The sequence below is a fragment of the Dipodomys merriami genome, unplaced genomic scaffold (genome assembly GCF_024711535.1).
Source record: "Dipodomys merriami isolate MVZ:Mamm:240054 unplaced genomic scaffold, mDipMer1.0.p SCAF_3, whole genome shotgun sequence".
NCBI lineage: Eukaryota > Metazoa > Chordata > Mammalia > Rodentia > Heteromyidae > Dipodomys > Dipodomys merriami.
Genome location: NW_027204492.1, coordinates 85,024,527 through 85,040,732, shown reverse-complemented (window position 1 = coordinate 85,040,732; position 16,206 = coordinate 85,024,527). Strand labels below are relative to the sequence as shown.

At 46.0% G+C, this 16,206-nt stretch overlaps 1 protein-coding gene across 1 annotated transcript; it reads left to right on the top strand.

Moving 5' to 3' along the window:
• Positions 1–579: 579 nt before the first annotated feature.
• Positions 580–14,193, top strand: Glod5 (glyoxalase domain containing 5). The gene is made up of 4 exons (XM_070039181.1): positions 580–662; positions 4,647–4,784; positions 11,600–11,755; positions 13,883–14,193. Exons 1-4 carry the CDS (start codon positions 594–596, stop codon positions 14,006–14,008), a joined length of 489 nt encoding a protein of 162 aa, XP_069895282.1. The 5' UTR covers positions 580–593; the 3' UTR covers positions 14,009–14,193.
• The last annotated feature ends 2,013 nt before the right edge of the window (positions 14,194–16,206 follow it).

Below are 16,206 nucleotides of genomic sequence, written 5' to 3'. Positions count from 1 at the left end.
ACTGGGACATGTTTTCTGCCCTCATCTATACTTCTAACACTTATTTACCCTCTGGCTTGGAGATACATTGCATTCTGGAGCACAGAACTTTTAATATCTTAGGAATGTTGGCCCAAAAGTCAGGTGTGGTGGTGAGTGTCTGGAATCCCAGATACTTTGGAGGTTGAGGAAAGAGGATCACTTCAGCCCAACAATTCAAAACCAGCACTCAAGGCAGACATTGGTGGCTCACGCCTGTAATCCTAGCTACTCAGGATGCTGAGATCTGGGGATCAGAGTTCAAAGCCAGCCGAGGCAGAAAAGTCCCCCTGAGACTCTTAACTCCAATTAACTAATCACTCAAAAAAAATGGAAGTAGTGCTTTGGCTCAAAGTGGTAGAGCACTAGCCTTAAGCAAAACAGTTCAGGGACAGTGCCCAGGCTCTGAGTTCAAGCCCCATAATCAACAACAACAACAAAAAAAAGCATGGCACTGCCATTGACTTACACACCTCTACTCTTGTGTTGGTGCCACCTATCTTTGTCCCTGGTTGGTGCCCTCCCATTCCTGCCCCTTGATCTCCTGGCTTCGAGCCAGGATGTCCGGACCTGCCATGCTACACTACACCTCTGTCCTTCTGGCTGCTGGAGTAAGGATGTGGAGCAGGGTTTTGCAAAATCAGGTGAGTGCTGGGGGCCCTGGAGCGCCCAGATGTTGTTGGGCAAGCTGGGACTAGGGTTTACTGCCACACTGAGTGAGGCCTTGAGTTTGTTCACTTCCTCTCTCAGACTAGCAGAGGGCAGCAGAGCCCATGGAAAGGCCTGGCTCACACTGAGCAGGCCGGGTCCACAGTCTGCAGAGTGGGGGGGAGGGGCTAGGGCTCTCTGCATAGCCAATTTTACCAGCGACAGGTGGAGACACTCAAAGGTGGCTTGCAGACAATACCCCTGAGATTGTCGTGATAGGGCAGGAGGTGGGGGAGCTGCTGGCAAGTACAGTGACCTTGAGGTTTGCCAGAAGGTTTGGGGGAGGGGCTGTCAGCCAGAAGTGAACCTTGAAGAAAGTGCTAGAAGAGAATCTGTCCCTGTGGAGGAAGCTGAAGGAGGGAGGTCACTGTGGCCTAGAGCCTGAATATACCTATTTATAGGTCCATAAATATGGTCAGAAATAGAATAGGCAGATCATTTTGGCTAGCTCATAAAACATGGCCTAGCACTGTGTCTTTTTAGATGTCTGTCTTGATCATCTGGTTTTGTTGTTGTTGTTGTTTGGGGTTGTTTTGGTTTGGTTTTTGGTGCTATATTTGGAACCCAGGGCCTTACACATGGTAGTGCTATTCTACCTAATCCTTGACCTTTAATTTTAATTTTTATATTTTTAATTAACAGGCTCCAACCCCTACCCCCACCCCAACCAGGATCTAGCTCTGGCCTCCAAATCTCACACTTCTCTCCTTCCTTCTTGTTCACAAAAGCCATTCACCTGAGTGTAGGATGTGGCTCAAGTGGTAGAGTGCCTGCTTCACAGGTACAAGGCTTTGAGTTCAAACCCTAGTACTGAAAAAACCAAACAAACAAAAACAAAGGAAGGCCATTGTGTTTGTCCCTTGAATTGGCAAGAATAGAAGGAAGAGGTTGAACTTATTTTCATAGATGATCGAAGTTGGGGCATGCAGCTAAGCCAGTTCCTAGGAGAAACCTATAACTCTAAAGGCATAAATCTGAGGGCTGGGAAGGTGGCTCAGTGGTAGAGCGCTTGCCTAGTATACATGAGGCCCTGGGTTTGATTCCTCAGCACCACATAAAAAACAGAAAAATTCGGAAGTGGTGCTGTGGCTCAAGTGGTAGAGCGCTAGCCTTGAGCTGAAGAGCTGAGGGACAGCGCCCAGGCCCAGAGTTCAAGCTCTATGACTGACCAAAAATAAACAAACAAACAAACAAACAAACAAATAAATAAAGGCATAAATCTGAAAAGTAGGAAAGTTGAAAATCAATAGTACAGGCTGATTTGTCTGTTCAGTGTCTAATCAGACCTAAAATATTTTAAGTTCTTTCTTGGAGGTTAAAAGAAAGATTTGATATAAGATCAATTTTTTTTTAGCAGAATACAATTTCTTTCTTTCTTTTTTTGGGGGGGTCCGGTCATGGGGCCTGAACTCTGGGCCTGGGCGCTGTCCCTCAGCTCTTCAGCTCAAGGCTAGCGCTCTACCACTTGAGCCACAGCGCCACTTCTGGCTTTTTTCTTTTTGCTTATGTGGTGCTGAGGAATAGAACCCAGGGCCTCAGGCATGCAAGGCAAGCACTCTACCACTGAGCCACCTTCCCAGCCCTAGCAGAATACAATTTAACCAGTTGCTGGTGAGGCAGGAATTTACTTCTTAGATTTTGGAGGCATTAACATGAAATAAGCTGGTTACCAGGGTCTAATCACTATAATTCTAAGCTACTCAGGAGGTTGAGACATGAAAGACTGCTTTTCAAAGCCAGCCCAGGCAAAGTAATCTGAGTGACTTTCATACCCAAATGACCACTGAAAAGCTACCTGGCTATGTGATTCAAATGGTAGAGAACTAGCCGAGCAACTTGTCAAACACTTTAAATCCAGGCCCTAGTACTGGCCAAAAATAATAATTAATGTAAGACAGAATGGCAAAGAAAAGGGATAAGAAATTGACATATTTGATGTAGCACAGGTCCTAAACACAAAATAAAGCCCTAAAAATGTAGCCAAACCTAATTATTTTCCAGTCCTGGGGCTTGAACTCAGAGCCTGGGCACTGTCCCTGAGCTCCTTTTGCTAAAGGCTAGTGTTCTACCACTTGTGCCACAGCACCACTTTTTCTGTTGATGTGGTACTGAGAAATTGGCCCTAGGGCTTCATGCATTCTAGGCAAGACTACCACTAAGCCACTTCCACAGCCCTTTAAATGTTTTTATATTAGGGCTGGGAAGTTGTTTCAGTGGTAGAGTGCTTGCCTTGCATGCATGAGGCCCTGGGTTCGATTCCTCAGCACCACCAGAAAACTAGAAGTTGTGCTGTGGCTCAAGGTGGTAGAGCACTAGACTTGAGTGAAAAAGCTCAGAGAGAGCATCCAGGGCAAGTGCAAGCCCCAAAACTGACAAAACAAACAACAAACAACAACAACAAAAACATTAGTAGCACAAGCTCCCATATCAAGAAGGTGGTTAAAAAAAAAAAACAGCAAATAGTAGTGCTGTGGCTCAAAGTGATAGAGTGCTAGCTAGCCTTGAGCAAAAGAGCTCAGACCCTGAGTTCAAGCCCTACAACCAACAATAATAATAATAACAACAACAATTTTGGAGCTGGGAAGGTGGCTCAGTGGTAGAGTGCTTGCCTTGCATGCCTGAGGCCCTGGGTTCAATTCCTCAGCACCACATAAGCAAAAAGAAAAAAGCCAGAAGTGGCGCTGTGGCTCAAGTAGTAGAGCGCTAGCCTTGAGCTGAAGAGCTGAGGGACAGTGCCCAGGCCCAGAGTTCAGGCCCCACGACCAGACCCCCCCCCCCAAAAAAAAAAAAAGAATAGACTTAAGGTAGAGCCAACATTGGCCAGGCATTTATGGTTTACACCTGTAATCCTAGCTACTCAGGAGGATCAGAGCTAAGGGCCAGCGTTCAAAGCCAGCTTGAGTAGAATAGTCTGAGAGACATTATCTCAGATTAACCAGTTTAAAAAAAAACTGGACTAGGGATATGGCTCAAGTGGTAGGTGCCAGCTATGAGCTGAATCAGCCAAGTGAAAAAGGCCCTGAGTTTGAGCCCCAATACTGGCAAAAAAAAAAAAAAAAAAAAAAAAAAAGGTGCAATGGTGACCTTATGAATAACAGGCAAAAGACAGTAGTGGGGAAGGTGGCTCAATGGTAGAGTGCTTGCCTTGCATGCAAAAGGCCCTGGGTTCGATTCCTCAGCACCATATAAGCATAAAAAGCCAGAAGTGGTGCTGTGGCTCAAGTGGTAGAGTGCTAGCCTTGAGCTGAAGAGCTCAGGGACAGCGCCCAGGCCCAGAGTTCAATCCCCACAACCGACAAAAAAAAAAAAAAAAAAAGGGCCTCTTTGCCAGGCACCAGTGGCTCACGCCTGTAATCCTAGCTACTCAGGAAGCTGAGATCTGAGGATCATGGTTCAAAGCCAGCCCAGGTAGGAAAGTCTATGAGACTCATATCCAATAAATTGCAAGAAAACCGAAAGCGGCACTGTGGCTCAAGTGGTAGAGTGCTAGCCTTAGCTGGAGAGCTAAGGGAAAGCACCCAGGCCCAGAGTTCAAGCCCCACAACCAACAAAAAAAAAAAAAGAAGAAAGGCTGGGAAGGTGGCTCAGTGGTAGAGCACTTGCCTTGCATGCATGAGGCCCTGGGTTCGATTCCTCAGCACCATATAAGCAAAAAAAGCCAGAAATGGCACTGTGGCTCAAGTGGTAGAGCACTAGCCTTGAGCTGAAGAGCTGAGGGACAGCGCCCAGGCCCAGAGTTCAGGCCCCACAACTGGACCCCCCCCCCAAAAAAAAAGACTTTACTGAGTGTTTCTTGGGGGCAATTCTGCTTAAAATAGGGTTAAGGATTCCTCATAGAGCTGGGAGGTGGTGGAAAGAAAAGATATGGAAACATTGCCAATAGCAATGTGGGTTTTTTCCTTACTGTTTTTACTTTTTAGCCATGGAGGGCCAGCAGTCATATACCTTCCCAGTGTTTTATCCGACGACTGGACCACATTGTGATGACAGTAAAAAGCATTGAAGAAACCATCACATTCTATTCCCACGTCCTGGGCATGGAGGTCACCACTTTCAAGGTAATCACTTCTTTAAAGGCCAACTACAGGTGGATTAGAATTTGATGATAACATTTTAAAATATAACTTAAAGCCAGGAACCTTAGCATATACATATAGGAAGATTGTGAGTTCAGTGCCAGCTTGGGCTACAGAGCAAAACCTGGTCTCATAAAACAATACATAGATAAGGTGGCTTCTGTAATCTTAGCTACTCAGGAGGCTTAGATTTGAGGATCACAGTTCAAAGCCAGCCTCTCAGGAAAGTCCATGAGACACTTATCTCAAGTTAACCACCAGAAAACCGGAAGTGGTGCTGTGGCTCAAGCAATAGAGCACTCACCTTGAGCTGAAGAGTTCAGAGACAGCACCCAGGCCTAGAGTTCAAGCCCCATGACTGGTAAGAAAAAAATAGCTAAAATAAATCATAACTTAAAGGTTGGAATGTGGCTTAGTGGTATGCCAATTTCCCAGCATGCTTAAGATCCTCGGTTTCACTTAGCACGTTACAAAAAGGGGGGAAGGAGAGAAATACAACAACTCCAAAAACAAAACACAGGAAATATGAGAACTATAATAAAAGAATCAGTGAAGGAGATTCCAAATTCTAAATAGGGGAACTTTTAGAGAGAGGGAGAAAAGGACAGGGTAAGGAACTGGAAACAGGTTTTGGTGGGAGGGCAATGTGGAGAGTATGTGTATGGACGGAGGAAGGGTGTGCAAATGTAGTTATCATAGACAATGTGCATTATATAAAAACTGGACCAGATAAGTTGAGGATAGGGATAGAAGGTGGAATATGGGGAAGAATGAAGGAAAGGGTAACACTGACCAAGAAGCATTGTACTCCTAGCCTGATTTATGGAATTGTAACCTCTTTGTACAACTACTTAGCAATTTATTTTTATTTTTGTTTTTGTTGGTCATGGGGCTTGAACTCATGGCCTAGGCACTGTCACTGTGCTCTTTTGCTAAGGTCAGTGCTCTACCACTTTGAGTCACAGCTCTACTTCTAGGTTTTTTTAGTGATTAATTAGAGATAAGAGTCTTATAGGGACTTTCCTGCCTGGGCTGGTTTCAAACTGAGATCCTCACATCTCAGCCTCCTGAGTAGCTAGGATTATAGGTATAAGCCAATGGTGCCTGACAACTACTTAATAATTTTTAATTTTTTTTTTAGTTGTGGGCCTGAACTCTGGGCCTGGACACTGTCCCTCAGCTCTTCAGCTCAAGGCTAGTGCCCTACCACTTGAGCCATAGTGCTACTTCCGACTTTTTCTGCTTATGTGGTGCTGAGGAATCGAACCCAGGGTGTCATTCATGCAAGTCAATCACTCTACCACTGAGCCACCTTCTCAGTTCCTTTTTTTTTTTTTTGGTCGTGGGGTTTGAACTCTGGGCCTAGATGCTGTCCCTCAGCATTTCAGCTCAAGACTAGCGCTCTAGGGGCTGGGAAGGTGGCTCAGTGGTAGAGCGCTTGCCTTGCATGCCTGAGGCCTTGGGTTCGATTCCTCAGCACCACATAAGCAAAAAGAAAAAAGCCGGAAGTGGCGCTGTGGCTCAAGTAGTAGAGCACTAGCCTTGAGCTGAAGAGCTGAGGGACAGCGCCCAGGCCCAGAGTTCAGGCCCCACGACCGACCAAAAAAAAAAAATCAAGATAATTAAAGAAAATCACAGAGTAGGGGCTGGGAAGGAGGCTCAGTGGTAGAGCGCTTGCCTTGCAAACCTGAGGCCCTGGGTTCGATTCCTCAGCACCACATAAGCAAAAAGAAAAAAGCCAGAAGTGGCGCTGTGGCTCAAGTGGTAGAGCGCTAGCCTTGAGCTGAAGAGCTGAGGGACACGCCCAGGCCCAGAGTTCAGGCCCCACGACCGGATCCAAAACAAAACAAAACAAAACAAAACAAAAAAACAAAAAAAAGCTAGCGCTCTACCACTTGAGCCACAGCACCACTTCCGGTTTCCTGGTGGTTTATTGGTGATAAGTCTCACAGACTTTCCTGCCTGGGCTGGCTTTGAACTGTGATCTGAGGATCACAGTTCACTTCCTGAGTAGCTAGGATTACAGGTGTGAGCCACTGGCGCCTGGCTCCAGCTCCCTGGCTTTGAACCACGATCCTCAGATCTCAGCTTCCTGGGTAGCTAGGATTACATAAGTGAGCCACCAGTGCCCGGCTTCCCTGAGCTTCTTTTTGCTCAAGGTTAGCACACTACCACTTGAGCCACAGCACCATTTCCAGCCTTTTCTATTTCTGTGGTACTGAGGAATCGAATCAAGGGCTTCATGCATGCTAGGCAAGCATTCTACCACTAAACTACATTCCCAGCTCCAAAATAAAATTTTTTTAGAAAGAAAAGAGGGGCTGGGAAGGTGGCTCAGTGGTAGAGTGCATGAGGCCCTGAGATTGATTCCTCAGCACCACATAAGTAGTAAATGCAGGAAGTGGTACTGTGGCTCAAGTGGTAGAGCGCTAGACTTGAGCTGAAAAGGGACAGCGCCCAAGCCCAGAGTTCAAGCATCATGACCAACCAATAAAAAAAAAAAAAAAGAAAGAAAAAGAAAAAAGAAAAAAAGAGGGTTATTCAATTATCCAGAACATCATCACTGAAATATTTCCTTACTGAATTGTCAAACACAGTATAATGGCTGCCTGAGGGTGGGAATGGTAATAGAGAACTGAGAAAAATGAACATAAATAAATAAATACATAAATAAATAAGATGGGCTTTGCATGGCCAGTGGTGATAATCATGCAATAAGACACCTCAGGGGCTGGGAAGGTGGCTCAGTGGTAGAGTGCTTGCCTTGCATGCATGAGGCCCTGGGTTTGAGTCCTCAGCACCACATAAGCAGAAGAAGCCGGAAGTGGTGCTGTGGCTCAAGTGGTAGAGCATTCTCCTTGAGCTGAAGAGCTGAGGGATAGCATCCAGGCCCAAAGTTCAGGCCCCACAACCGGCAACACACACACACACACATACACACACACACACACACACACACACACACACACACACACACACACACACAAAGACAATTCCTATACTTCACATGTTAGAATGAAATTTTTAAACATCCAGAATTAAGAAAAATTCTAGGGGCTGGGAAGGTGGCTCAGTGGTAGAACACTTGCCTTGCATGCATGAGGCTCTGGGTTCGATTCCTCAGCACCACATAAGCAGAAAAAAAACCGAAATGGCGCTGTGGCTCAAGTGGTAGAGTGCTAGCCTTGAGCTGAAGAGCTGAGGGACAGCGCCCAAGCCCAGAGTTCAAGTCCCACAACCGACAAAAAAGAAAGAAAGAAAAATTCTAAAAGGGTTAGGGTGCTAGGTAGATATATTGCTGACAAAAGAATGAAACAGATTCCCAGCAGAATTCTCATTGGCACCACCACATTCACGTAAGACAATGAACTTGTTTACTGAGTTGTTTTAAATTTTATTTCTTTGGTGGTGCCAGGAATGGCGGGGGGGGGGGGGGGCGGGGGACAAACTCATGCATGCTAAGCAAGCACTCTCCCACTAAGAAAGGTCACAACAAAGAACCCTCCAATTAGAATTGTGTGCTAGGCCCAATTATCATTCAAGTTTCAAAGTGAAATTAAGTCTTTTGCTGATACAATGAATATGGGATTAACCTGCAGTGGTAAAGAGAAAGAAGCCCCTTGTGGTGGTTAATGCCTGTAACCCTAGCTACTAAGGGGATGAGGTCTGAGAATCTCAATTTGAAGCCAAAAAGTCCCTGTATGTATGTGTGTGTGCATGTTTCCTGAGTAGTGAGGATTACAGGCATGAGGCACCAGTGCCCTGCTTGTATGAGTTTTTGGTTTTTTGTTGGTCCTAGGCCTTGAACTCTGGGCCTGGGCACTGTCCCTAAGCTTCTTTTGCTCAAGAATAGAACTCTACCACTTGAGCTACAGCACCATTCCCAGCTTTTTCTGTGATTGATTGGAGATAACGTTCTCACATATTTCCCTGTCTAGGCTGGCTCTGAACTGAGGTCCTCAGATCTCAGCCTCCTGAGTGGCTAGGATCACAGGCCAGAGCCACCAGCACCTGGCTTGATTTTTATGGTACTGAGATTACAACTCAGGTCCTCTTGCCTGCTGGGCAGGAGCTCTAAGATTTGAGCTATGTTCCTCATGTGAGCCCTTTTTGTAGTTATTTTTCAGGCAGTCTTTCCAGATTTTTGTCCAGGGTTATCTTCAAACCATGATCCTCCCTATCTCTACCTCTGGAGTAACTGATATTATAGGTATACATCATCATGCTCAGCCTCAAACTTCTTTAGCTTGAACCCAAGGCCTCAATGCTCTTTGGCTTTGTTTGCTTGGTTGGCGCTTTACCACTTAAGCCATGCTACCAGCCTTGTCTTTTGCTGGTTATTTTGGAAATGGAATCTCTCAGACTTTTCTTCCTTGTCTGGCTTCAAACTTCAATCCTCCAAGTCTCAACCTTCTGATTGGCTAGTTTACAGGTAAGTATCACCACACTGAGCCTTGGATTATTTTTTTATATAGAGTCTCACTGTGCATTTCAGGCTAAGCTAGAACTCTAGAGGCTCCTGCTTCAGCATTTTGTGTGTTGGGATTATTCCTGTAATTCTGGGTACTACCATGCCCTGCTTAAAATGTAAAAAAATTTAATTTTATTGTTGAGATAATATACAGAGGAGTTACAGTTACATAAGGAAGGTAGTGAGTACATTTCTTTTTTTTTTTTTTTAGGTCCAGTAGTGGAGCCTGAACTCAGGGCCTGGGCGCTGTCCCTCAGCTCTTCAGCTCAAGGCTAGCACTCTACCACTTGAGCCACAGCGCCACTTCCGGCTTTCTTTTTCTTTTTGCTTATGTGGTGCTGAGGAATCAAACCCAGGGCCTCAGGCATGCAAGGCAAGTGCTCTACCACTGAGCCACCTTCCCAGCCCCTACATTTCTTGTCTAATTTGTTACCCCTCCCTCAGTTTTCTCCCTCTTTCCCTCCCCCTCACTAAAATGTAATTTTTTTGGGGGGGGATCCAGTCATGGGACCTGAACTCTGGGCCTGGGCACTGTCCCTCAGCTCTTTAGCTCAAGGCTAGCGCTCTACCACTTGAGCCACAGCACCACTTCTGGCTTTTTTCTTTTTGCTTATGTGGTGCTGAGAATCGAACCCAGGGCCTCATGCATGCAAGGCAAGTGCTCTACCACTGAGCCACCTTCCCAGCCCTAAAATGTAATTTTCAAAGGTGGGTACACAGTTGGTTCTACTAAAATTTGAGTTGTAAGGAAAAAAGGGAACTATACTAAGAATTGAGGAAGGCTAATCATTAAAGCCTGGGATTTCTGGATCATCCTGGGCAAACAATGAGACCTACTTTGAAAAACAATAAAGCCAGCACTGGTGGCTCATGCTTATAATCCTAGCTACTCTGGAGGCTGAGATCTGAGGTTTGAGGTTTGAAGCCAGCTTGGGCAGAGAAATATTCGAGGCTGTTATCTCCAATCAATCACAGAAAAATTCAGTAAGATTCATATCTTCAGCTAGCCAGTAGAAAGTGGGAAGTGGAGATGTGGCTCAAGTGGTAGTGCACCAGCCTTGGGGGTGGGGGAAGCCAAGTGAGAGCACTAGTCCCAGTTTTCAAGCTCCAGTATCAGCATACACACATTAATTAATTAATTAATTAATAGAAAACGCTGGCGCTGGGAAGGTGGCTCAGTGGTAGAGCGCTTGCCTTGCATGCTTGAGGCCCTGGGTTCGATTCCTCAGCACCACATAAGCAGGAAAGGCTGGAAGTGGTGCTGTGACTCAAGTGGTAGAGCACTAACCTTGAGCTGAACAGGTGAGAGACAGCACTCCGACCCAGAGATTAGGCCCCACAACCGACAAAAAAAAAAAAAAAAGAAAGAAGAAGAAGAAGAAGAAGAAGAAGAGGAGGAGGAGGAGGAGGAGGAAGAGGAGGAGGAGGAGGAGGAGGAGGAGGAGGAGGAGGAGGAGGAGGAGGAGGAGGAGGAGGAGGAAAAGAAGAGCAACAACAACAACAACAACAACAACAACACTGGGCACTGGTGGCTTATGCCAGCTACTCAGGAGGCTATTTGAGGATCAAGACTGGAAGCCAGCAGAATGCCAGTGGCTCACACCTGTAATCCTAGCTACTCAGGAGATTGAGATCTGAGGATCTAGGTTCACAGCCAGCTCAGGCATGAAAGTCCCTGAGAATTTTATCTCCAATTAATCATCAAAATGCTGGAAGTGGAACTGTGGCTCAAGTGGTAGAACATGAGCTTTGAGCCAACAAAGCTAAGCAAGAGTGTGAAGCCCTGAGTTCAAGCCCCAGTACAGGGAGGGAAGGAGAGAGGGAGGGAGACAGAGTAATAGGAACAAGGGGGAGATATATTTTAGGTACACCAATCGCTATTTCTGCCATGGGTGGAGTATAAACATACTGTTTGGAGATAGGAGACTTTTTTTGGGGGGGGTCTGGTCATGGGGCCTGAACTCTGGGCCTGGGCGCTGTCCCTCAGCTCTTCAGCTCAAGGCTAGCGCTCTACCACTTGAGCCACAGTGCCACTCCAGCTTTTTTCTTTTTGTTTATGTGGTGCTGAGGAATCGAACCCAGGGCCTCAGGCATGCAAGGCAAGCACTCTACCACTGAGCCATCTTCCCAGCCCAGAGATAGATTTTGAGAAGCTTGTACTCAGCTTTGAATGCAGTTGTCTCTAGGCTAAGACTTGGGTGGGGAAGGGGCCATTGTTTAGGAGCCCTGCTCTGCAGTTTACAAATCCTCTTTAGGCTAGGTGAGGGCTTATGATCATTCTCAACTTGGAGGTTTAACTCTAGGTCATGTTCTCTCCCTCAAATAGGGAGACCGGAAAGCTCTGTGTTTTGGAGATCAGAAATTTAACCTACATGAGGTGGGAAAGGAATTTGAACCTAAAGCTGCTCACCCAGTTCCTGGCTCCCTGGATATATGTCTGATCACAGATGTGCCTTTGGAGGAGTTGATTGTGCATCTCAAGGTGAGTGGGACATCACTCCTGAAAGTTTCTTCATGTGCTGGGTAACAGGAAACATGACCCAGAGAGATCTTCCTCAATCCTCACATGAGACAGATTCCATCAATCCACATGATGCCTGAACACAATTATCTACTCATTAGTTTGAGTCCTGTATATCTTGTTCTTGCAACCAAATGGATTTAAGGAGGAAACTTGACCATCGCTGGTGGTTCATACATGTAATCCTAGCTATTCAGGAGACTTTAATATAAGGTTTACGGTTCAAAGCCAGCTTGGGCAGGGAAGTCCATGAGACTCTCACCTAAAATTGAGCACCAAAAAGGCCAGAAGTGGAGCTGTGGCTCAAGCAGTAGAGCAGTAGCCTTGAGCAAAAAAACTCAAGGACAGTGCCCAAGCCCTGAGTTTAAGCCCCAGGACTGGCAAAAAAAGGAAACTTGGCTGGGAATATAGCTCAGTGGTTGAGCACTTGCCTTAGCAAGGCCGTGGATTCTATCACCAGCACTAAACAGAAACAACATAAAATGAACCTTTACATGACCCTTGTAAAAAATTATACTTACATTCTTTCACATTAAATGCATGTTTTATGTGGTGGCCTGGTGTTGGGGCTTGAACTCAAGGCCAGGGTGTTCTCCCTTAGCTTTTTTCACTCAAAGTTGGCTCTCTACCACTTAAGTCATTGCTCCATTTCTATCTTTTTGCTAGTTAATTGGAGATAAGAGTTTCATGGATTTTCTGCATGGACTGGCTTTGAACTGAGATCCTCAGATCTCAGCCTCCTGAGTAGCTAAAGGCATGAGCCACCGGTGCCCAGCTCCCCTGTACATATTATAGACCAAAAAACTGAGCTACCAGGGAGTTAGGTACTTTTCTCAAGACCATATGTCTTTTTTTAATAAGTTTTTTTATTGTAAAAATACTGTACAGGGGCTGGGAAGGTGGCTCAGTGGTAGAGCGCTTGCCTTGCATGCCTGAAGCCCTGGGTTCAATTCCTCAACACCACATAAGCAAAAAAAAAAAAAAAGCTAGAAGTGGCACTGTGGCTCAAGTGGTAGACCGCTATCCTTGAGCTGAAGAGCTGAGGGACAGCGCTCAGGCCCAGAGTTCAGGCCCCACGACCGGACCCCCCCCAAAAAAAATACTGTACAGAAGGGGTTAGAGTTACATGAGCAAGGTAATGAGTACATTTCTTATCAAGCATTGTTGCCTCCTCCTTGGTTTTTCCCCTACCATCTCTTCCCTCCCACCTCAACTACACTTCCCCCCCACCCCCCCACCCGCCAAAACCAAACATCTTGAACAATGTGCTGGACAAAGAATTAATGTCAGAAAGATGGGCTGGGAAGGTGGCTCAGTGGTAGAGCGCTTGCCTTGCATGCCTGAGGCCCTGGGTTCGATTCCTCAGCACCACATAAGCAAAAAGAAAAACCCGGAAGTGGCGCTGTGGCTCAAATGGTAGAGCTCTAGCCTTTAGCTGAAGAGCTGAGGGACAGTGCCCAGGCCCAGAGTTCAGGCCCCATGACCAGACCCCCCCCCAGAAAAAAAAAAAGAATGTTAGAAAGATACAGAATGTTTTAGGGATTGCTAGGCCACTGTTAGGGATTAATTATAAGCTCACACTTGTAATCTTAGTCAGGAGGCTGAGATCTGGGGATTACTCAGCCTGGGCAGGAAAATCTGTGAGACTCTTTTTTTTTTATTTTTGTCAGTCAAGGGGCTTGAACTCTGGGCCTGGGAGCTATCTATTGGCTCTTCAACTCAAGGCTAGTGCTCTACCACTTGAGCCACAGCGCCACTTCCGGTTTCTGGTGGTTAATAGGAGATAAGAGTCTCAGGGACTTTCCTGCTTGGGCTAGCTTTGAACTGAGATCCTCAGATCTCAGCCTCTTGAGTAGCTAGGATTATAGACATGAGCCATCAGTTCCTGGCTTGTGAAACTCTTAGCTCCAATAAACTACCAAAAGAGCTGGAAGTGGAGCTGTGGCTCAAGTGGTAGAGTGCTTGCTTTGAGCAGAAACTTGAGGGACATGCCCTGCGTTCAAGCCCCAGGAACAACACCAATAAAATAAAATTGAGTATCACATATGGACTCTAACAAATGGCCTTTGTTTTCTCTGTCCACCTTAGGCATGGGATGTTCCCATTGAGGAGGGTCCAGTTTCCAGGACAGGAGCAAAGGGGCCTATTATGTCCATCTACTTCCGAGACCCAGACAGAAATCTAATTGAGGTGTCTAACTATATCACCTCATGATGGATGTTGGCACTCCTCCATTCCATTCCTCATTCTCAGCCTTCCTTCCTGAAGACCTCCAATGATTATGGATTCTGATACTTCACACATCCTGAAAGAGGGACCTGAGATAAATTTGGGACCAAATAAATCAATGTGTCCAGATGGCCAATCCAGGCTATGCCAATAAATGAATAATTCTTCCATATGAGCTTATCATTCCTGTGGCATCAGCATTGTCTCTGGGAGCTTGTCTAGGGCATCAGTTGTCTATTTTATTGTAAAGGTGATGTACAGTTAAATAAGTAAGTTACAGTTACATAAGTAAGTAAGGTAATGATTACATTACTTGTTGAACAGTGTTACCTTACCCCCTTTCTTGTTTTCTCCGAATTCCCCCCACTCCCCTCCCAAGTTGTAAAGTTCATTTCCAACAAAGTTTCTTGTGAGTAGTTTCCTTTTTCTTTCTTTCTTTTTTGTTGGTCGTGGGGCTTGAACTCTAGGCCTGGGAGCTGTCCCTCAGGTCTTCAGCTCAAGGCTAGCACTCTACCACTTGAGCCACAGCGCCACTTCCAGTTTTCTGGTGGTTTATTAGAGCTAAGAGTCTCACAAACTTTCCTGCCCGGGCTGGCTTTGAACCATGATCCTCAGATCTCAGCCTCCTGAGTAGCTAGGATTGTAAGCATGAGCTACTGGCACTCGGCTTCTTTCTTTTTATTATTTATTTATTTGTCGATCATGGGGCTTGAAATCTGGGTCTGGGCACTGTCCCTCAGCTCTTCAGCTCAAGGCTAGAGCTTTACCACTTGAGCCACAGTGCCATTTCCAGCTTTTTCTGCTTATGAGGTGCTGAGGAATCTAACGAAGGGCCTCATGCATGCAAGGCAAGCACTCTACCACTGAGCCACCTTCCCAGCCCTTCTTCCTTTTTTTTTGATGATACTGGAGTTTGAACTCAGACCCTTTCACTTACTGAGCTTTTTCTTTTTCTTTCTTTTTTTTCCCCACACGTGGGGCTTGAATTCTGGGCCTGAGCGCTGTCCTTCAGCTCTTTAGCTCAAGGCGAGCACTCTACCATTTGAGCCACAGCGCCACTTCCAGTTTTCTGGTGGTTAATTAGAGATAAGAGTACAGACTGGGGGCTGGGAAGGTGGCTCAGTGGTAGAGCGCTTGCCTTGCATGCATGAGGCCCTGGGTTTGATTCCTCAGCACCACATAAGCAGGAAAAAAAAAGCCGGAAGTGGTGCTGTGGCTCAAGTGGTAGCGCGCTAGCCTTGAGCTGAAGAGCTGAGGGACAACGCCCAGGCCCAGGGTTCAGACCACAACCAGACACCCCCCCCAAAAAAAAAAAAGAGTACAGACTTTTCTGTTTGGGCTGACTTTGAACCACGATCCTCAGATCTCATCCTCTTGAGTAGGTAGGATTACAGGTGTGAGCCACCAGTGCCCAGCTTAGCTTTTCTTTTGTCATGGGGCTTGAACTCAGGGTCTGGACATGTCCCTGAGCTTTTGTGTAGGCTGATATTCTACCACTTGAGCCATGTCTCCAATCCTGCTTTTTGCTGGTTGGAGCTTTTTGCTAGTTGGAGATAGTCTATCAAACATTTTTGCCTGAGTGGCTCTGAACCATGGTACTCAGATCTCAGCCTCATGAATAATTAGGATTACAGGCATGAGCCACCAGCACCAGCTTTTTACCTCCTTTACTTACCGGCTGCTGTTTCTTCCACCTGCTGGGCCTCACCAAATCCCAGGATCTCTCCAGTTCTTATTAGATCTTCCAGGAGCAGCTCTAACCAGACCCCTCCCGACAGCCTTCTCAGGTGTTACCTCAGGATATCTACTACCTTCTCCTTTGAAGTCTGATAGGCCTACATTTGTCCCAATTAAAGCTCAGCTCCTGACAGTGTAGGTAGGACAAGGCCAAGTTTCTTCTGTTTCTGGCCCCCTCTACCACCACCACACCATTCATTTACTCAGTCAACTAACTAACTAACTAATTAACTAACTAACTGTATATATCACAGGTACTATATACTGTGTCCAGTTCTGTGCATTGGACAGTGTTGAACAATAGAGATAATAAGCCTATTTTTGTTTGTGGGGTTGCCATTCTAGTATGAAAGAAGAAAGTAAGAAGAACGAGTAAAAGGGGAAAGGAAGGGATGAAGAGGGGATGGTTGATGGGCACACTGGTGTGGATGGATAGGCAGAAAAAC